We start from the raw sequence: 22,357 nt of genomic DNA, 5'->3' as shown, positions 1-22,357 counted from the left end.
AGATACAAATAGCCAGTAAATAATAAAAATAGTATGTTGAATAAAAAGTGAAACGACCCTTAGAAATAATACTATGAGTGGAAATAGTGTATACATCTACTGCTAGGGTGCTACTACCTGCCTATTGGTCGTAGCTTGTGATTCCCGCCCTTTAGGTGGGAGTGGGAAGAGCTACAAGCCTACCATGCTTCAAAGATACAAAACTATACGCATGCGCAGTACAACAGAGTGTATTAAATGCCCTGAACTGCAGCTGGCGGCGATCTGGAGTGAGGATATCGGGTTGCTGTCATGTCTGTAGATGGGGAGCACTCGCGGCGCCGGAGAAATACACATGACACATTCGGTAAGGGCGCTGGTTTCGTATGTCTTGTTTGAGGAATGTAATCTGTCATTATTGGCGGCATGCGTTTTGTTTTATCTGCTCGAGATTGAATGATACTGAATGATGCTATCAGTATACATGCCGTATTATAGGGATACTGTGTTCTCAGCGTCCATTTCCTTCTGTGGGTCAAACTGCGGTGACCGGAATGGCAAACGAATGATTAGCGCTGATGTGACTCTGTCTCCTCTAGCAGCCAATCGCGTGCAGATAATTGGTGGTTGTTTTTTGTGTTTTATGCTCCAGCTCTGTAAATTCTGTGATTATATTGGCATGCATGTTTACTGTGCATTACTATTTGTATAGTATATATTGCTTTACTTGGTTAATTGGCTGTAAACATTGGTAGCAATGTGAAGCCTGGTACACTCATCCAATTTTAGAGCTACTTACACAATCTGTTCATAGTATTCAAAATATGTTAGCCCTCATGCTACATGCAGATGGTAAAATTGGCCATTGACTAGCCAATCAAAGTTGGATGTGTACTGTAGGTTTCAACCATTTAGAGGATAAATACCATCTGAAATCTTTCCTGATCAATGTAGTTGGCATTTCCCCCATTCAGTGTACATATGGGCTGCTCATCTCTCTGCCAAGAAGCCACTTCTGCCCTATGGAGGAAGATGGGGAGATCAAGCAGGTGGTGTCCTTCTATAGCTCACAGTGGGAACTATTATGATAGTTGGTGAAATGTTGATGCAAATTTGGTGCTAATTTTGCCACTGCTGCAATGAATTCATTTCCAAGCTGGGAGGCATTTCAGCCTCCCATCTGCTGACTGCAAGTGCTTTTCTGCTGCAGTTCCATGCAGTGGCAGTGTTTGTAACCTCACCTGTGTCAGCATTTGACATGTGGTGGTTTTACGTGGCAAAAAAAAGCATGTCATATCTGAAAACAGCCACCACCAGGCTGATACGCCTTTACTCAGGGCTGGATTTACCATAAGGCACTGTAGGCACGTGCCTATAGGCGCATGATGGAAACAGGCGCATGATGATGGAAAGGTGGCTCACTCCCCTCCCAGAGTGTTTCTTTCCCTCCTTCCCTATACAGAGTCCTGATGAGTGTAATGGAGAGGTTACTCACCCAGCTCTTGGCATTCCACTGATGATCTCAGGGGCACCTCTAGCTACCTAATACTTGAGGGCACTTCTAGCTACTTAATATTGATGGTACTAAGAGGCACCTGTAGCTACCTATGATTGGTAAGGGAGAAGTAAAAGCTGGGACAGCCAACACACTTGCGCTGCAGTTCAGAGGGGGTCTGTAGGTTCAAGGAGGGTGCAGTGTAGGGTGCCAGGACATCTGTGCCTATAGGCTCCTGTGATGTAAATCCAGGTCCTGCCTGTACGAAGCACCTGGCTGGTGCACAGTAGCAGCTTACTCAGAACACGATATGATTTGAAAAATTATACATACCTGGGGCTTCCTACCCACAATGCAAAAGCGCCAAGAAACTTCCAGTGGCATGCTAACTAATGCATAGAATCAACTGACATGTAGAAATGTACATCTGTTCCTTGTCATAGATTTGCATTGTGCATGTCAACATGTGCTTCTAGCAGCGCTCTGTTCTGCATTGTGACAACAGAAGCATTGCATCACAGAGCAACTGATGAGGTGTGAACTGGTCAATGACATTGAATTGCATCTTGCCACAGTCTGCAAAAGGGTGTCTGTCACAATGCAACATGTGTTTGAACCCTATCGCACCAACTGAACCCTATCGCACCAACAGTTTTCCCAACAGATTTTCAGAATGCTTATGTTTTGACAATCGCATGGTTGGCACCATTATCATGGGAATAGTGGGAACCTATTTACACTGAATACGTTCTGATTTTCCCAAAAAGTAATCGCTGACCCTTGAAACCAATGGAAGAAGAAAGTCCAAAAGAAAATTGCATGTTAGAGGGACCCTGAGCGGTGACAAAAAAAACCCAAACAAACTGGACTTACCTGGGGCTTCCTCCAGCCCATTGTAGCATGCGAGGTCCCCCTGGCCCCTTCCGCGATCCCGCTGGCGGAAGACGTGGGGGAGGCACGGACGTGTGACTTTACTCAAAGTTGCCGCATTACCGGAGTCGCCAGCGGGACCCCGCAAGGGGCCAGTAGGATGCAGACGGACCTCGTGGGTTACGGTGGGCTGGAAGAAGTCCCAGGTAAGTCCAGTTTTCCTATTTTTGCAGCTGCTCAGGGTCTTTTTAAAATGCCAATCGATTTGAAGCAAAATTGTGTTGTGATTGCAATACAAGTAATGATAGCAGAAAAATGGGAGAGATCATAGGTATATGCAAAAATAGAAAATTAGCTTTATTGTGACACCAAATCCACAAATCCATACATATGTAACCAAATTAAAATCAATTAAAAGTAACCTGTATTGAGCACACCACCTTCCGCACCTTCATCACGCACCACACACTCAGACACCCCTAACGGTACCGGTACCAATATAGCAGTGTCTTCAGAGAGGGGGAGAGAGCTGTACGTGCACAATAATGAAGGGCAAATGGAATCCTCTTCAGCTTGCAAGCTAGTTGTAACAAAGTCCAAGTAGTCTCACCACAAGTAGTCCAATCGTTCAGTTACCGTCACTGCGATGTCACCTGAACAGTTCACCACCAAGGTACAGATCATCGAACAGCATAGGCTCTCAGGCATCTGCTCTACCCGCTCTGCTGTATTGCAGTACAGCGGGGAACGCGCACTGATGCCATGTCCTGCTAGCGTGGTAATGCAGCCGTGAGGAGCGCTCCAGGTCTCGTGATTCAGACCCGCCCACCGACGCGTTGCGCCCGCCCACTTGCGAGCTTCGTCAGGGTGTACGTGGTTTGCCATTGGTTACACAGTCTGTCTTTTCTACCCATTAGCTACGGGGCGGGGAGTCCTTCAGTATGTCGTCATTCCGCGTAACATGCGGAAGTCTATGCGCACCACCTCAACACCGTCACACGCTACTGATGGTATCCATGGCAACTCTTATATACCAATATAGCTTCAGATCCGCGTTCAGGCGGCATCTTTTCCGCGTTTGAGCTCACGTATTGCTCCTTTCTTCAACGCATTCATATGCACCCATAGATAGGTGAGTTCAAGGAAGGAATTTTATGTGTCTCGTTTCCCACAATTAGGTTATGTAGGATTCCATGCTTAGATTGTTTGGGTTATATTTCCTCTGCTTACTAAAAAGGTCAACAATTAGAGTGTCTCATCCCCCTCTCCCTTTTCCAGTCACAAGTGGCTTCCCAAAACCTCAATGTGGAGGTCGCCGCCAGTTAGGGCAGGAATGGAGCATAACTAAGTTCACTATTGAGTCCTGCTGGTCCCATAGCCCCCAGAAGGTAAATCCACCGGCTTTCTTGCTGCTTCAATAGTTTCTGTCTCCCCCTCTCCTATTCATGGGGATTAAAGCAATCCCCATTGCTTTCAGACCTCTTGGATCGCCATCATGTTCCTGGCAGGAATGTTCCGCAACGGAACTCTTATATTGTCCGTTGTCCTGGAGACGTGATTGAAATACAAACCTAATGGCAGTGATCTTACTGCTGCGATTGCCGCCGATCGCGGGTGATTCGCAATTGGTGGAAAACGCAATGCTTGCAGCATTTTTCCGCAGTTCTGGAGAGATTGTGATACAGTGCTTAAATAGTTGATGGCAAGAGTTTACAGCAATTTTACCATGCTAATCACGCTAGAAATTATCAGTGTAAAACTAGTGTGAATGGGCCCTTAGTCTACACTCACAGTGTGTATTGCGTTTCCGGTCCTGTGCGGTTTTCTACCAATTTTACCTGACTGGACCAGATATGTTATGTACACCTTTTATGTGTGAACACAGCCATAGAAACGCATACAAAACTGACAGGACTGGAATTGTACAGATTTATGTGTGAAACTCATGCCAACTATCAAACACCTTTTTTATTTGTGAACCAAGCCTTAGTAGTGTTTTTTTTCAAGCACAAACTTTTCAAGTCTTGTGCATTTCTGTTTGACTTCTGTTTGTTTTCATAATAGTAGAAGCTGGTTCTGCTAATGTGAGACAGTGCTCAAACTGGCTTTATGCTCGCCTCTTCCAGTTCTTTTATTTACAAAATATACTTGTGTTTCAACTTGAGCTGGCTGTGCGCTTGAGAAGGCAGCTGGGATATGTAGACACAATCCACAAAAAATGTATGTATTATGTACTGACATTTTCTAACCGTAATCATCATTTTATTGTTGTTGTTTGCCTTTCATCAGAGTAGGCTGTACAGCGTTGCAATGCAAGGAAACTCTCTAATGCTGGATACACACCATGCGTTTCCGCGTCTAATGCGTCCGTCGATATGCGTCGATTCGATTATTTCCGAACGCATTTCGATGATTTTTAGGTCGATTGCCATGTAAAGTATGGCAAATCGACCTAACGATCCATCGAAGCTTGAATCGGACATGTCGGAAATAATCGATTCGATGCGCATCGACTGACGCATCGAACGCGGAAACGCATGGTGTGTATCCACCATAAGACCTCTCTGAATTGGATCAAAAGTGATCTTTGTAAACTTTCCTGTCTTTAAAAACTTGGCCATGCAGATCCTAAAAGGGAAACTAAAGTGAGAGGGATATGGAAGCTGACATATTTTGTTTTTAATAATACATATGGCCTGGCTGTCCTTCTGAACCTCTGCCTTGAAGACTTTTAGCATTAGACCCCAAACAAGCATGCATATCAGATGTTTCAAAAATCTTGACAAGATTTTGCTTCAGGTGTCTGCTTCAGGCATTACTGTTGCCAGAATGATTAGCAGGATTGTCGGGCAACCGGTATTGAATAAAAGATATTGAATATGGCAGCCTCCATATACCTTTTGCTTCTTTTTAAAGAGAATCTGTATTGTTAAAATCGCACAAAAGTAAACATACCAGTGCGTTAGGGGACATCTCCTATTACCCGCTGTCACAATTTCGCTGCTCCCCGCCGCATTAAAAGTGGTTAAAAACAGTTTTTAAAAGTTTGTTTATAAACAAACAAAATGGCCACCAAAACAGGAAGTAGGTTGATGTACAGTATGTCCACACATAGAAAATACATCCATACACAAGCAGGCTGTATACACCCTTCCTTTTGAATCTCAAGAGATCATTTGTGTGTTTCTTTCCCCCTGCAGCTATCTTCCACTGAAGTGTCAGGCTGTTTCTTCCTGCAGAGTACAGACAGCTCTGCCTGTATGTAATTCCTCAGTATGTGAAAGCCCAGCCAGCTCAGAGGAGGATTTATTCAGCTTGTTAAAGATAATAGAGCAGAGAGAAGCTGCACTAATCTAAATAACACACAGGCAGTGTGCAGAGAGGGGCCTGGAGGGGGGAGATGCATCACAGAACCACAACACTGAAGAACTTGGCAGCCTTCCAGACACAGGCCGACAAGTCTGACAAGAGAGAGATAAGTTGATTTATTACAGAGATGGTGATAGTAGAACGTGCTGCAGTAAGCCAAAACACCTTAGAATAGCTTTTGGAACGTGTAGGATGGAAGAAAACCGGATGAAATTTTTGTTACGGAGTCTCTTTAAGGTTACTTTCACAATGACCCATTGAGGTACGTAGCCTCTAAAAAACTGAATCGCATACATACCTCCCAACTTTTTGAGTTGAGAAAAAGGGACACTTAGGCCACGCCCCTGGCACACCCCTTGTCACGCCCTCACCACGCCCCTCATCACGCATACCATAAAAATTTCATAAGCAAAATATGTTGCTTTATAATTCAAACCACACTGGTCCTTTCTATCCTGGTTAATTTTCCTTCATAGTAACATTTTAAAATTATTAATATATCAATTTTAAGGATGGAAATAAAGTTTCGAGTCAATTAAACACGTTTTTAGCATATTAATATACATATTTATATAGAAAGAAGGACAAAGTCCTGAAAGAGGGACAAATGAGGGTGAAAAAGGGACAGAGGGACAGGGCTCCCAAAAAGGGACTGTCCCTCCGAAAAAGGGACAGTTGGGAGCTATGCGCATACAGTGCATACATACCGGTAGTATGCTTCACTGCAACTGATCATGTGCATACTATGTGGTACTGCACTGCATTATGTCTAGAGATTCCATTGCACTGCTGTGTACCATTACAATATAATTGCATTGCATTAGCAATGCATCTATATTATTCAATGCACTACAATGTGCCACTGTGAACGTAGCCTAAAGAGCAGATGCTCATGTTAAAAAGGGGCTCTGCAAAAGCTTGTGGGCTTGGTCAAAAAGTTGGTGGAGCTAAACTAATGTGTGCATTTCCCTCACAAAGACCATTCCATACATGCCCATATTCTGTACATCTTGCTGTTTAAGTTGTTAAGCACTCCTAGCCTTAGTGCTGTTTGCATGGACTTTCTCTGCCCTTGTAAGCATGTTAACTCTCAGGGCAATGTAGAGACAGAAACTAACTCACTGGTGTCAATGTTTACTACCAAGGCTGATGGTGGCGAGAGAAGGAGGGGTATTTCTAAATAAGAACTTCTGTCCTTCAAGAGGACAGCCTGCACCAACTAGCTGATGGAACAGTTAAATTCATATACCTCAGTTCCAGTGAACACAGGGATCTGCCTTTGACAGTATACTATGTAGCTGAATTTAGGGTTGTGAATAAGGACCTTGATACAGATTGTTGGAAACGAATGTCAGGCTGGCATATGGCTTAAAAATTAAGATTATTGAAGGTTCTTTTTGAAACTGCAAAGTTAATGCAGATTGTGATATTTCTGTGTAGTAGTTGTGATCACAATTTTATAACTTAGTAACTAGATTTGCAAGCTAATAGCACATGACTAGATTTTCTACATGGGCAAAAGCAAATCCAATTGGTTACTCGGTGTGTAACGTTAAATTTGTTTTGCTTTTGACGTAAGAGATTCTGACGTAAGAGCCAATCTTTGAAGGTAAAGTTGTTTTGGTTTTGTGTTTTTTGTACGACTGTACCTTAAGAGGTTTTATTTAATTTGTCAGATGCCTTTCATGAAGGTTGAAAAATAATCTGATGTCATACCAAATACCTTTTCAGCACCTGGCAACTGAAAGAACCCAAGGTATAAATAAACTGAGATCCAATGGAAGCCTATAGGATTGTCATGGAGTCCCACATTCATTATTTGGTTTTAATGGCCCATACTCACGGGCAACTTTTTGGTGCTGTCTCTAGCACACAGGAGCGTGTGCGCGACAGTTCGGCGACAGCTCGTCGCCAGGTCCCTCCGCGTACACACGCGGAAGAGGGATTAGTGCAGCAACGGAAGCTGTCGCCGACGCTCCTCCCCCCCACCCCCCGCCGGAAGCGATGTGGATCTTCTATTATGTTGCTGTCGCTAGTCCGCATACTCACGCGGACTAGCGACAGTTGTGGCGAAGATGCGGCGGCATCACCTGGCGACAGCAGCGACGAGCGACGGTTCGGGGTGCGCGCCAGTGTTGCGCCTCATACTCATGGGCGACCTGTCGCCGCAACACGCGCGTGCCGCGTGTTGTGGCGACAGTTGTAGCCCGTGAGTATGGGCCATAAGAGTTAAAGTTAAAAATGTGGGTTTGAAGATTTAAAGTGTGCCACAGCATTTTAATTGTTAATCTTGCATACAGGCTAAATGACCCTTTTAACTTCTTATATTGGCCTCAATTCACTAAGATCATGCTAGAGATAATAAAGCAAGAGAAAACTTACCTCCACATGTGAGAGAGTTATCTTACCTCTTCATTCCTTAAGTTACCTCTCCTGTAGTTAATTTACCTCCTCTGTAGTTATTTTCACATGCAGCTAATTAACAGCCTGTCTTTAACTCTGGAGTTATTTTAAGGATTGGAGAGTTAATTTAAAGACAGAAGAGTTAACTTTAGGCTTGCCTGAGGTAAAATGTTTCCTGAATACTACATGCCTTATCACCATGGTAACAACTCTAGAAGAGTTAATAAAGACAGGAGATAAGCTTAGTGAATGGAGGCCATTGTCTGCTTTCAGCAGTGTTTGCACAACAACCAAAAAAACTTTGGAACTCTTATTAGTCAGACAAATGCAGAGAAACTGCGATTTACAGCCCTGGATTAGTAACTGTTACAATGGAGAAGGGGGAACATGGGCAGGTTATAAGTAGGATTGGTACTGTTTATATACATAGCTTATCTGCATGTTACCGTATGTACACTGATGTAAAATTTGGGACAGCTACAGTATTTTGTATTTTTCATTCGCTGGAGGCTGAAAAACATACGAGAAGCTTATTTAATTCAGAAATGATACAGCAAATGATTATAAAGTTCAAAGCCGACACACACAAGCAATAGAACACAGCAATACATGCATGCAGCTTTTACTGCAACAGTCAGTGTATGGCCAGATTACCCCACTGATTTTAGTCATATGCGGAGATCTTTCTAGTATTAATTAAAGCCAATGATGGAAGATGGAACCGGATATTTCTATTTCCTGGGGCTCGTGGTAGAACAAATAGAAACTTATTTAGTGAGGCTACTGCTCTGAATCACAGTGCAGCCCAGGAAATTAAGAACTGGAGTTCATACAGCAGTTACCTCAAAAAATGTTCTGGCTTTGAACTTTTAAAAACACGCGATTGGTTCGCACGATGGCCAGGGGCCCCGGACCTCTCTCACTGGCCGGGGCCCCAAGGCCAATGCGCCCCGGCCAGTGAGAGAGGTCCGGGGCCCCTGGCCATCGTGCGAACCAATTGCGTGTTTTTAAACTTTTTTTTCAGCTCTAGGACATGGCGGACAGGTGAGCGGTTAGGGAGGGACCCCTGTGGGAGGGATGCCTGCACGGGGCGGTCCTGCTAGCGACGCAATCTTGCGATTTGCGTCCAACTGAAGCCTCCCACCTGAATGCTAATGGCTGCTAGATGTGGTATGGCAGGTAAAGGGTGTATGACAGTGCATCCTGATTGGCTGACGAGCACCTGCTAACGACTCAAATGTAGCTGCATGCATGTATTGCTGTGTTCTATTGCTTGTGTGTGTCGAATTTAGCATTCAGTATGGAGGCAGTGTTGGTGGGTTTGCTGGATGTGAGAGGTCCAGAGCCTGGGTGTGAGAGGTCCAGGCCCACCTGCACTCCCCTCCAGGTATCGCGCATTGGCCTTGGGGCCCCGGCCAGTGAGAGAGGTCCGGGGCCCCTGGCCATCGTGCGAACCAATCGCGTGTTTTTAAACGTTTTTTTTTCAGCTCTAGGACATGGCGGACAGGTGAGCGGTTAGGGAGGGACCCCTGTGGGAGGGATGCCTGCACGGGGCGGTCCTGCTAGCGACGCAATCTTGCGATTTGCGTCCAACTGAAGCCTCCCACCTGAATGCTAATGGCTGCTAGATGTGGTATGGCAGGTAAAGGGTGTATGACAGTGCATCCTGATTGGCTGACGAGCACCTGCTAACGACTCAAATGTAGCTGCATGCATGTATTGCTGTGTTCTATTGCTTGTGTGTGTCGAATTTAGCATTCAGTATGGAGGCAGTGTTGGTGGGTTTGCTGGATGTGAGAGGTCCAGAGCCTGGGTGTGAGAGGTCCAGGCCCACCTGCACTCCCCTCCAGGTATCGCGCATTGGCCTTGGGGCCCCGGCCAGTGAGAGAGGTCCGGGGCCCCTGGCCATCGTGCGAACCAATCGCGTGTTTTTAAACGTTTTTTTTTCAGCTCTAGGACATGGCGGACAGGTGAGCGGTTAGGGAGGGACCCCTGTGGGAGGGATGCCTGCACGGGGCGGTCCTGCTAGCGACGCAATCTTGCGATTTGCGTCCAACTGAAGCCTCCCACCTGAATGCTAATGGCTGCTAGATGTGGTATGGCAGGTAAAGGGTGTATGACAGTGCATCCTGATTGGCTGACGAGCACCTGCTAACGACTCAAATGTAGCTGCATGCATGTATTGCTGTGTTCTATTGCTTGTGTGTGTCGAATTTAGCATTCAGTATGGAGGCAGTGTTGGTGGGTTTGCTGGATGTGAGAGGTCCAGAGCCTGGGTGTGAGAGGTCCAGGCCCACCTGCACTCCCCTCCAGGTATCGCGCATTGGCCTTGGGGCCCCGGCCAGTGAGAGAGGTCCGGGGCCCCTGGCCATCGTGCGAACCAATCGCGTGTTTTTAAAAGTTCAAAGCCAGAACATTTTTTGAGGTAACTGCTGTATGAACTCCAGTTCTTAATTTCCTGGGCTGCACTGTGATTCAGAGCAGTAGCCTCACTAAATAAGTTTCTATTTGTTCTACCACGAGCCCCAGGAAATAGAAATATCCGGTTCCATCTTCCATCATTGGCTTTAATTAATACTAGAAAGATCTCCGCATATGACCAAAATCAGTGGGGTAATCTGGCCATACACTGACTGTTGCAGTAAAAGCTATAGATCCCTCTCAGATCATTATCTGATCAGAGAGCAATCTTTCTGGTTGAATCCCTGAACACGTAAATTATATATGATCAGCGCAGAGTCCAAAAACAAAAGACAAGTCTTCAACAAAGAATAAGAGCAGGTAAATCTCCACCGCAATAAGTATGGGGGTCACGGCACAGCTCTGCAATCATGGATCCCCCCAAAAAAGAAGAGGCTTACCAGCTGGTGACAACCCACATTCTAAGGTTGTATCAACGATTTGGTAGGACATCAGGAAGCAACAGTCTGTCCAGGATCCACCAATTCAGCAATGATTCATCTCACTAATGGATATCAGTAAAAATCATAAAAAAAACAAACGGCAACTCTAAATGTAAAGTTGCATGTTGTAAAGACACTGGAGCTGCTCCGAGGGACTGCCAGGGGCTGGAGGAAGCCCCGGGTATATATATATATATATATATATATATATATATATATATATATATATATATATATATATATATATATATATATATATATATATATATATATATATATATATATATATATATATATATATATATATATATATATATATATATATATATATATATATATATATATATATATATATATATATATTATATTTACCAGTGTCTTTACAATACATTCAGTTCCAGGTTAGAGTGTACTTCCTGTAGTCTTCACACAGAAAATCGCAAAAGCGCTTACAAAATCGCTTGCCAAAAACGCAAATCACACAAAAAAGCCTCTAAAATCGCAAATGACAATCGCTCACGATTGCACTTGAGATTTATAATGTGATATGCCCATATATTTGCCAGTGAGTTAAGGTTAGTCAGGTCATTCCTAGAACAACTTATTGGCTTCAGTAAGGTAAAGTTCCTTTCTGAGTTAAAAATGAGTCTACACTCGAACACCACATATCATGGGAAGAATGGTCATGATGTAGTATCAATTTTCTAATGTTTCTGTTTGCATTACATGTTATGTAAGGGTTTGTTGCTGGGTTATTTATTTTTACTCTTGAATATGTTTCACTGCAGACTTTCCTCGTGACTTTGAACATCGTGGTGAAGTACAACACAGGCGGGGATCCCTCTGCGACCGACATTGTAGTGTAAATCTCCACAATGATTTACTGGACACCCATTCTGGTTCCCATCAGCATAGTCTGCTCACACCAAGACTGCTGCCTAGTAGGTTATAGGGGTCACTGCCACTCCAATTCTTATTCTGTTAGGTATTGTTCTATAAGTGGTCATTTCTAATGCCAACATTTTGGCCCTTTTTTGACAGCAGTTTAATTTCTTAAAGGGAAAAAACCCAGGCCTACCTTATCTGGTGCTTCCTCCAGCCCATGGCATCTTATTATTATTATTATTATTATTATTGATTTATAAAGCGCCAACATATTCCATCCTATCTGTCTCGTGCTGCAGCTCCGGTCTCCCAGGATCCCCTCTGTTGCAGATCCCGACCTTGCCAGGGGATTCCGGGAGACGGGAGCTGCAGCGAGACACATGGGCTGCCAGGGGCTGGAGGAAGCCCCAGATAAGTAGATCGTGGTTTCTTTGGAGCTTGCACCTTCCCTTTTGAAAATGATGTACTTTTTTTTTTTTTTTTTTTTGCAACCTCACAATAAATGTACTGTACCTGTAGCTCCTTTTTCCTGTTTCTGAAACCTGGCACCATGGTAAGTAGTTTTCTTTATGCTCATCCTGGTTGAGCATCCAGCTTAGGCAGGGGACACATGCACCTTTTCCTGCATGCGTTTTCTGAAAACTGTGTGCACATTTTTTTTCACACCATCTACTTCAATTGATAGAGAAAACTGATAAAATGTGCAGAATTATCCTACACAATGTCATTTTTTTTCCCTGTGCGCATGAAAAAACATTAAGGTCTCGTTCACATCATACACGGTTCCATGTGCATTTCGGCAGACGTCTGAACCAACCACCCGGCATCTCACTTCAGATCCTTTTCTGCAAACGAGCTGAAAAGCATTTTGTAACTTCTGACAGCTCTCCCTCTCATTTGATTTTTTTTTTTGCGTAGCATCTTTGACCCATACTGGTTTACATGGGACCCTTGAGAACCCCTCACGATCACAAAACCTCTCAAAAAATGGAGGAATGGCTCCATACTTCATGTGGATCCCTGTTAGACTATCCCTTCGACCAGTGTCTTCACATGATGTGCCTTATACCCAGAGTGGTTTGTGGCAGAGGATTAGTTCTGGAACTTTGCTGAGCGGTGCCATTTCTTTCTCCTCTTATTTTTTTTTTTTTTTTATATGTTTTGTTTGTATGGGTTTCTCTTAATTGTTTGTTATTTTTTTAGGGTATTATACCAGTATGGCTGATTTTGTATTTGTGTGCTCACTAATCTGGTTTTGGGAATCTCAACATTTTGATACTAATAAAAGTATTGTAACTTTTTCCTTTTTTTTATAGTCACATGTAGAGGTGTTTAGGGTTTGCTACAGGCATCAAGAGATTTGATTAGATATGCAATCATTGCCCAGTCTGATTGTAAACCATAAATCTAACACTAGCCCTTTGTGTACAATGAAGTACTGTATTGCTTTTTAGTGTTGCATTCAGACTTTGATGCCTTTCTGCTACTGATGAATGTTGTTTACAAAGCTTGTGTTCTGTATATAATTGTCTTATTTTGTCTGAGCTAATATGTATTTTATTTTTATTTTTTTTAAGCCGCATCCACTCCATCCTGTTGCCCTCACCACTCAGAGGAGATTGAGCCTTGTAATATTTGTCTTGTTAAAACAACTATAACAGCCGAGAATGAAGTGGAGGCTCTAAAACTGTCTAACAATTACAAGGTAAGCCCCTGAGTATTGGGTGTAACCTTCTATTTCAAAGCGTACACACTCTCCAGGTTTGGATTTGAGTCTCCAATTAGCTTCATGCACACTTGCAATGAAGATGGGACCAACAGCCAGCAACTTCCATCCAGAAAAAGATGCATCAGATCTTCTTCTTCTCTTTTTTGTAAAATTGTCATTTATCATTCCCATTGATGGTTATGGGTTAGGACTTTTCCTGAGTGGCTTTCTTGGTGAGATCATTGGTGTCAAACAACTTTTGTCGCATGTGAGTAGATATTTGTTGCAGTTCCTTCCTGAAATCTGATGTTCCTCCTATATAGTACAGACAAAAGTATTTTAGGGGTCCATGGAGAAAATGGCTGAGACAGACTAGAAAAGGAAAATACATGCCCTTGCCCATTTAAAAAAAACAGATTAAAAAATACAAGTCATTAGAACTAGAACTACTATGATTATTGAGCAGGAAAATGTTTTTTTCTTTTGGGGGGGGGGGGGGGAGGGGGTATTGGTTCGAAACGAAATGTATGCTGCACAAATAATGTTACGGACTTGAATATTCCCATCCAGTGTAATCAATGGGTCATAGGGTCTACAGTTGCCATGATTTTGAGATCAAAAAAAAAAAATTCGAATTCTACACGAACAAGCCTTTGTTTGCAGAGTACTGCTCGCCGGCTCTACCTTTTACCAGTGATAGGTGGTTATAGCAGCAGCAGACTGAAACAGGATCAGTTTTAACAAAATGTATTTACAAAATGTGTAGGAGTATACCGTACATTTAAATTATTTAACAAGGATTTGGGGATGTTTTTAAAGGGGGTTGGGGTGGGCAAATGGCTACACCCACCTAGGTAAATTAGTAAAGGGGGTCATTTTTTCTCATCTCTTGACATGAGGGTCAAGAGGTTGTTCAAAATAAAAATTCACACCATGCAGTGGTTCTGAGAGGATGTTATTAAAATCCTGTGTTGTCATCCATGTGTTACACATTCTCTATTATCTTGGCTTTGAGTTCTTGTCTTAGGACGCTGGACTAGTGGGATCCTCAGTCTAGCACAGTGATAGGCAAACTTGTCTCTGCAGCTGTTAAGGAACTACAAGTCCCACAATGCATTTGCCTTTATGAATCAGGACTGTGGCTGTTAGACTCCTGCAATGCATTGTGGGACTTGTTCCTTAACAGCTGGAGAGCCAAGTTTGCCTATCACTGGGCTAGCAGGAGAATTGCAAAAGTACAGAACAGATGAGAACTGGTTTTTAAAGTCCACCTGAGGTTTAATATTTGTAAAGCTATGACTAGGTACGGAGTCATAAAAGTACCCCAATTTACCCTTTTCACCTGGCGGGACTGCTATTAAAGAGACACTGTAACAAGAAAAACGTCCCCTGGCGGGTATTCGCCTCGGGAGGGGGAAGCCTCAGAATTCTAATGAGGCTACCCGTCCTCCTCTGTCCCACGGGGGTCTCGCTGCAGCCTTTCAAATCCGACAGCCTGTTAAATATTTGCCTTTCCAGGCTCCAGTGGGGGCGCTGTTTCGGCTCTTCTGACGGAGAATAGGCGGAAATGGCCAATCTCCGTCGGATCCGCTCTACTGGGCAGGCGGAGGAGACTTGCGCCTGCGCAGTAGAGCGGCCCGACGGAAGTCGGCTATTTCCGCCTATCTCCGTGGGAAGAGTGGATACTGCCCCTCCGCTGGAGCCACAAAGGTAAATATTTACATTGCCGCCACCATGGGACCGAGGACGGGGGAAGCCTCAATTGGCTTCCAGGAGAGTATTTTGTTACAGATTTTCTTTAAACAAATTTAAAGGATACCCGATGTAGAAAATTAATGAAATAAACAATTGTATCTATGCTCCTTCTCCTAAAAATGACTTTTTTAAGATAATCATTTTTTGTAATTGTGTTCTACTTTTTTAAGTTTTTGTTTTATTGTTTTTGCTCAATGACACATTCATTGATGTGTGCCAGAGCTAAAATCTATGAACAATTGACCCTTTTATCGCTTTCCTGCTCTCAGAAGCCATTTTCTGCTAGGAAAGTTTTTTTTGTTTGTTTGTTTTTTTGTTTTTTTTACACAGTTGTAATTTATTATCATTGAGGGTCACACTGTAGTCTGACTCAGGCAGGAACTGCCACTTACATACCTGATTAACTCTTTTAGGCAGAGAAAGGAACACAGCATAGTTGCGTGTGCTAGGCGCTGTACATACACATGTCTATCTCATGTCACATCACCTCAGATATCCTTTAAGGAGTTGACCATATTACACCATAAGCTCATGCGCGCGCATATTTTTTCCCTCATAATTGGACAAGGCTTTGTGGAGGGTGGGATAGTAAGGTGTTGTTTCTCCTCCCTCATTTTGATCAAGCTTTGAGTTATATTTTAATACTTAAAATCTTTATTTTTTTTTTTTTCATTCATTTTTATCTTATCAGTTTGGCTTTAAAAAATGGAAAAGCCATATAACAGAACGTCCATGGGAAGATCGGTCTGAAATTGTGAGGGAATTGTACTCTGATCTGAATGTGGTGAAAGCTACACGTGGTAAGAGCCTCTCCTGACCTTAATTGCTCTGTAAAAGCATGATTGATTTTATAATCCAGAATGACAACAAACCACTAATGAAAATGCTGCAAATGCATTTTAAGATGTGTACCTAGCCTCCCTTTATGGACTTGGAGTTAAGCATTCATGAAGTAAAACAGTGTCCCAGTTTATAGCCAGGTACCTGTAAGTATAATATACTGTAGCATTTTAATATAATCCTACTATAATCAAAACTATTTTTATCTGCAAGATTAAATTATGATTTAAAGTAACCCTAGTCAAAGTAGGGCCAGGATTGTGCATTATGCTGGGAACACACAATGAGATTTTCAGTCTATTTACTGTCCGATCTTATTTCCGATCCATTTTCTGATTTTTCTTATCAATTTTATATTCACTTCTATGAGAAATCAATCAGAAAAACGATCAAAAATAAGATCGGACAGGTCGGAAATTATCTATCGAACCATCTATCTGCTGAAAAAGTGTCCCAGCATTAGCGTTTGCTGTAGCACAGTTTGCTTTTTTTGTTTTGTTTTTTTGTTTGTTTTTTAAGCATTGTTGTAGATTGCATACTAGTCTCTCAGAGCCACAATGTTAATGTTTGTTCTGTCATTTATGTTTTTGGTATGATCACCATTTCTGTATTTTCCTAGCTTCTCATATAACATTTGGGAACATCGTTTATCTGATTCTCTTTGGATGGTGGATCAGTTTGTTTTACCTCCTTGTATCAGTCCTAATGTTTCTCTCCATACTTTGCGTTCCATATGGTAAGTTTTTTTTTTACCTGCAGTTTTGTGTAAACTTGATTGACCTATTTCTGCAGAATCCGTTCTTTACCTAGTTTAAGGCCTCTCTATTTCTGAATGCGTATGACTTCATGTGGACTTCTTGCTGAGAGATTATGAAATCTGCTATTACTGTCCTGGTTCTAAAATGCAAATTGCGGAGTTATCGCACTGATCCCTTGGCTTCAGTAACTTCAGTCAAACACTGATTTCAGTCGCTTACCTGCAACAAGCTTCACTCTAATGTAGGTACACGTTGCTGCTGTAAACAGGATCAGTACTAAACCTGGATAGCAACTTTTTTTTTTAGATCAAAGTCAGAAAGGGCAGCTTCCAGAATCTCTCAATATAGGCCCACTATAATGCAAAAGGAGCAAAGACAAAATATCTTTAGGCTGATGAAATGCTTCGTAATTTGCAATGCAGCCAATCCTCTTCTACAAATATAGCAACTGTTTGGCATTTCTATACGCAGTAATTTTGTGTTGGGCTCTTTATGTTATCAGGTACAAATATGACAGTATGGGAAAACCTCTACAACTAAGGGCCTGAGCCTACGGACGCAGTTACACATTAGTGTTACAGATGCTGAAAAGCAGACACAACTGCGTCAGTAGGCTCAGGCCCTAAGCAGTTATTAATTAGATGGTAATAGGAGCAAAAATAAGAGGTGGTGTATGGTACGTCTTATTCTGTTGCGTTAATTGAGCAGCACTGCTGTTGTAGTTCTGATTGTAACGTGGTGATCTTGTTTTGTACTGGGCAGTGTGGTAGATAGACCATTCTCTCCTAGTGGATTTTAATGTAGGTATTCTGCTATATAGACTACAGAATTGCATAGTTGAGGATATGTTTACTCAGTGATGCTTTTTTTACGCCTGTGTGCTTGGTGTTTAGGCGTCCTGTGTTGGAACCTTGCAAGATACTTTATTTGGCCATTTGGAAAAGTAATCTTAAAGGTAAGCTATAGCAATAAACTGTGAGTTGTGCTAAGCTCCTGAAGACTGGGGTTTATCCTACTGTGTGATTACTTCCAAAGCATTTAGGTTTCTTGTGTTCCCGGAATGCTTACTATATAAAGGTATTGGACTCTAAGTGAAGTAAATCAATGTCCCAAGGTGATATCAAAGCTTGTTTTAATGCTGAAGCATTAACAAGTGAGTGGCATCAGTCATGGATCTGAACTCTGGTGTATCCTGCAACTGATATTTGAGGACTTTATCAAAACCACTGGCCCAGATTAAGAGCCTACATTGTTCAATAACTTATTTGTAGATCAATAATTTAGGTGCAATAAGTAAAGCAAATCTTAACCGAAATTAATTTTGAGATCATGAATTTGTAGTATCTGAAAGTGTAGTTCAGATAATAAATAGAAAATTAATGGCAAAGAAAAGTCTCGTATTTTCCACTACAGAAAGAGTTAAAAAAAATTATTTGCAAAATAATTTCTCTGAGCTGGTCAACTCTGTTCTGTTTTCTAAAAAACAGAATTTTACCTTCTTAAAACAGAAGGTATTTGCAATTTGAGGTTGGAGTGAGTATTTGATGTGTCCCACAGTCAGTGCATTACTGCCAAATATGCAAATCATCCTTTTGCTGTCCCTGATAGCTAAACACATCTCCAGAACTGCTGTAATGCAAGGATGTGTCGGCTTAATACAGAGCTAAACTAATACAACATGCATACAGACTGCTTTGAATTGGTTGATCCTCGTCAGTGCATGGAATTAATATGGTTCTATGGGATAGGACCCCTGCATTTAAGTGGTAGGAATGTTTTACACAGCACATAGGGCTATACTTGTGTACATGCCAATTTTGAATAAAAACATGGATAACCAGTGGGTCCAGCTTTTATTGACTGGCTTCTTGGAACCTCTGTTCTCGTAAACATTTTTATAAATTGATAGGTCTGTGTGGACTGAAGCTAAGAATTTTGCATTAGTTGGCTCTGAGGTATTTATCGACTTTGAAGCTACCTGTCTCCTAGTATAAAACTGGAGTAGCCTAGCTAGGAACGCCTTTCGTTCTGCATTTGGCACGTCATTAAAAAGCAGCATGACTCTGGGAGCGAAAGGTATGGCGGTGCTGAATTTGGCAAGTAGAGCATGTATATCTTACCAAAACACCTGTCTTTTGGGACAAGAAATAAATAACTATATGGAAAACCTTAGTGTTTGTTTGAGGCCCCACATCTCCAACATCTATTCTGAGATTTCTGTTTTCCTTCTGTCCAGTGCAAGAGTTCAGGTCCACTTTAAGGGCTCTTTCACAGTGCGACGTTAAAGTCGCAAGTTAGAAAATTTTATAACGCAGACTAACGCACAGCAATACGAAGTCTGTGTGACATTCACAGTGCACACGTTGCGTTTGTGTGTAACGTGAGGCGTTATTAGAAAGTGCTGCATGCTGTGCGTTTAGCAATGAATCTGCTGTGTTGTGTTGCACATGCTCAGTAATGTGGTTTTTTTTTTTGTTATATGTAACGAATGCGCCGTTTTCGTTCCATCACTGTGCGACGAAAACGGCGCACTAAATGCAGGACTAAAGAATGCACTATAATGTCCAAGTTATAGTGCACAATGCGTTGCATTAGGGGTACGTTGTGCGACCTTAACGTAGCATCAAACGCAATGTCCTGATGTGAAAGCAGCCTAAGACATTGTGGCTCCCCTGTGCAGAACAAATGAAGGTACCCAGTGTGTTGCACTAGGGAAAATGGTGTGTGATCACAACAGCTCAGGAAACAAAATGTAAAGAAAAATGTGTGTGTGCTTATTTGTCCACAGGTATCCGTGAAGCAATCCATTTAAATCACTCAATTAATTCTAAGGCACTGGTTTTCAAAACTTCAGTTTCTCGGCCTCTCAAAGATAGATATAGGGGTGAAAGCATTTCATCTAAAATGGATCTTCTAAAATCTACTCTTCTCATCTTAAAATATACTTCTCTTCCAAGATCAGGGAAAAACCATAGAATTAGGAAGCACACAATAGTTAAAGGGAATCTGAAGTGAAAATACAATTCATTATATCATAAATGTATGTGTAGTACAGCTAAGAAATAGAACATTAATAGCAAAGAAACTGTTTCCAGTACAGGAAGAGTTAAGAAACTTCAGTTATCTATGCAAAAGAGCTTCTCTGAGCTTTCCATCTCAACTTGGGTCTGAGACAGTCCTATTTTCTGAGACACACGTCTCCATGAAAGAAACCGTGAAAAAACGGCTTAAGATTTTGCTGCAGGGTCATAAGCTCTGCTGTGTTTCAAAGTTTAAAATACAGAATTTGTTTTTCTTTGCTACTAATGTTCTATTAATTATCCATGCTGCACATACAATTCATGATCTCAAACGTCTCATACGTTTTTTTGTTTGTGTTGCAAATTTTAACAACACAGACAACTCCTCTGTGCTAGTGAATAAAGCTGTGCTCTGTCCTTCCACCAGACATGCAATGGTAACTGATTATGCTCACCAGAGAGTACAGCTGACCGAATCAGGCCAGCAAACCAAGCTTATGTTTGTATAGCATCCACTCCATCTGCCTTGTTCCTCCCTGTACTGGGGTTTCCTCAAAGAAAACTTGGGGGAAATAAGACATATAACGTGATCGTTTTCACACCACCTAAATGTTTTGCACCATGGTGTTCAGTGGGTCATCCTTCACTTGTGTTCTCACATCAACATGTACACTAGCCAGATATGCCTCAAGTGTTTAGCGATTTCCCCCCCCCTGTATTTGGGTAGCCCCCCTCCCAGTGTAGGTAGCTAGTTGTGCCTGGAGTATTTAGTACCCTGCCTCCCCAGCATACATAGCAGATAGCAGATGCCCGCCCCCCCAGTATTTGGCAGCCCCCCTTGTCAGTGTAGATAGCCAGATGTGCCCCCAGTATTGGGTAACTTAACATGTATAACCAAAAATTAAAAAAACAGCGACAAGGATTGAACTTCATCCCAATCAGCAGCTGATACCCCCTTTCCCATGAGAAATCTTTCCTTTTCTCAAACAGATCATCAGGGGGGCTCTGTATGGCTGATATTGTGTTGAAACCCTTCCCAAAGTGTGATGTCAGGACCATGGGGCTGACATCACACTGTGGGAGCCTTGTTGCATTGTGGGAAATAACAGCTGTTTCCAACTGCCAAAAAAAAAAGCAAGCAGCAGCTTCTTCCACTGACATCACCTGCCAGCAATAAAAATGTCACCATATGATAAATGACAGAATGTAATTCAGGGAGAGGAAAGATCTTACAATGGGCAAACATTGACTAAATCTTTTATACAGAATTATTGTAAAAATTAAGCATTTTTGTTATGTTATTTTCACTGGAATTCCTCTTTAAATTAATTTAGCTTTATAGTTTATATTGTATAGGAATTGGTGTCAAAGCAGAATATCACATTTCAATGCAAGACTGGCTATAAAACGTGAGCCCTTGGCAAGCCAAAGTAAGAAGTTTTTAATGTATGGGACACTGTTTTCAGAATATTTTGTTCCTTAATTTGGTATTTGATTTCCTCCAGAATGGTAAAACACATCACAGAAACTGTGTGAAATTCACTAAGTGTGAAGCCATCCAAGAAGTGGATGAAGGGGAGAAAACTCCTCTTCTAGAGAAATGTGTAAGGATCCATCCAGACCACTGTGGTTTTGAAGTCAGCTACTGGGTAAGTGTGATGGTTTTGTTTTCTTTTTTGTGTTTACATCCTTACATTTTATAACTTAAATAATCCAACGCAAAAGATTTAAAGCGAACCTGAAGTCAGAACAAATTGTGAAACAATTGTATTTATAGTCCAAGTGAAATATACTTTGGGCATAATTCAGATTTTGACATGGCTCTATTTTCTAAAAAGTCATTAAAAACCGTTAGTCTGTGCATGGTAAAATGTTTGATACTTTTCATGGTCTAAGGTTGGAATTTTTTGCTTGCTTGTTTGTTCCATTAGAAACACAGCAAAATTTAAAGCAAGCTTGATGTCAAAATAAACTGATAGGATAGGACATACCTGGAATACTGCAGCATTTAAAGCGGTTTAAAACCCTGGCATAATATTCAATAACAGGTTTTCCTACTTTGTATATGCCATACGGTTATCAGATTTGCTTTTGTGCTTAAAGAGACTCCGTAACAAAAATTGCATCCTGTTTTTTATCATCCTACAAGTTCCAAAAGCTATTCCAATGTGTTCTGGCTTACTGCAGCACTTTGTACTATCACAGTCTCTGTAATAAATCAATGTATCTTTCCCTTGTCAGACTTGTCAGCCTGTGTCTGGAAGGCTGCCAAGTTCTTCAGTGTTGTGGTTCTGCTATGAACTCCCCCCTCAGGGGGGAAAGAAACACACAAATGATCTCTTGAGATTCAAAAGGAAGGCTGTATACAGCCT

The 22,357-nt window shown here is 42.0% G+C and overlaps 1 protein-coding gene across 2 annotated transcripts in view; it reads left to right on the top strand.

The window, feature by feature from the left end:
- Positions 1-228: 228 nt before the first annotated feature.
- Positions 229-22,357, top strand: part of LOC137561348 (uncharacterized) — an 80,667-nt gene continuing 58,538 nt past the window's right edge. For both annotated transcript variants that reach the window (XM_068272630.1, XM_068272629.1), the window contains exons 1-7: positions 229-346; positions 11,808-11,960; positions 13,482-13,609; positions 16,059-16,167; positions 16,827-16,943; positions 17,859-17,920; positions 21,491-21,634. In XM_068272630.1, coding sequence (XP_068128731.1) covers positions 292-346; positions 11,808-11,960; positions 13,482-13,609; positions 16,059-16,167; positions 16,827-16,943; positions 17,859-17,920; positions 21,491-21,634 — 768 coding nt within the window. In that variant the 5' untranslated portion in view covers positions 229-291. The remainder of the gene's footprint in view (positions 347-11,807; positions 11,961-13,481; positions 13,610-16,058; positions 16,168-16,826; positions 16,944-17,858; positions 17,921-21,490; positions 21,635-22,357) is intronic.

This window comes from Hyperolius riggenbachi, chromosome 3 (genome assembly GCF_040937935.1).
Source record: "Hyperolius riggenbachi isolate aHypRig1 chromosome 3, aHypRig1.pri, whole genome shotgun sequence".
In the NCBI taxonomy this organism is placed as follows: Eukaryota; Metazoa; Chordata; class Amphibia; order Anura; family Hyperoliidae; genus Hyperolius; species Hyperolius riggenbachi.
Note: the sequence above shows the minus strand (reverse complement) of the source record. Positions and strands in the feature narration are given on the sequence as shown.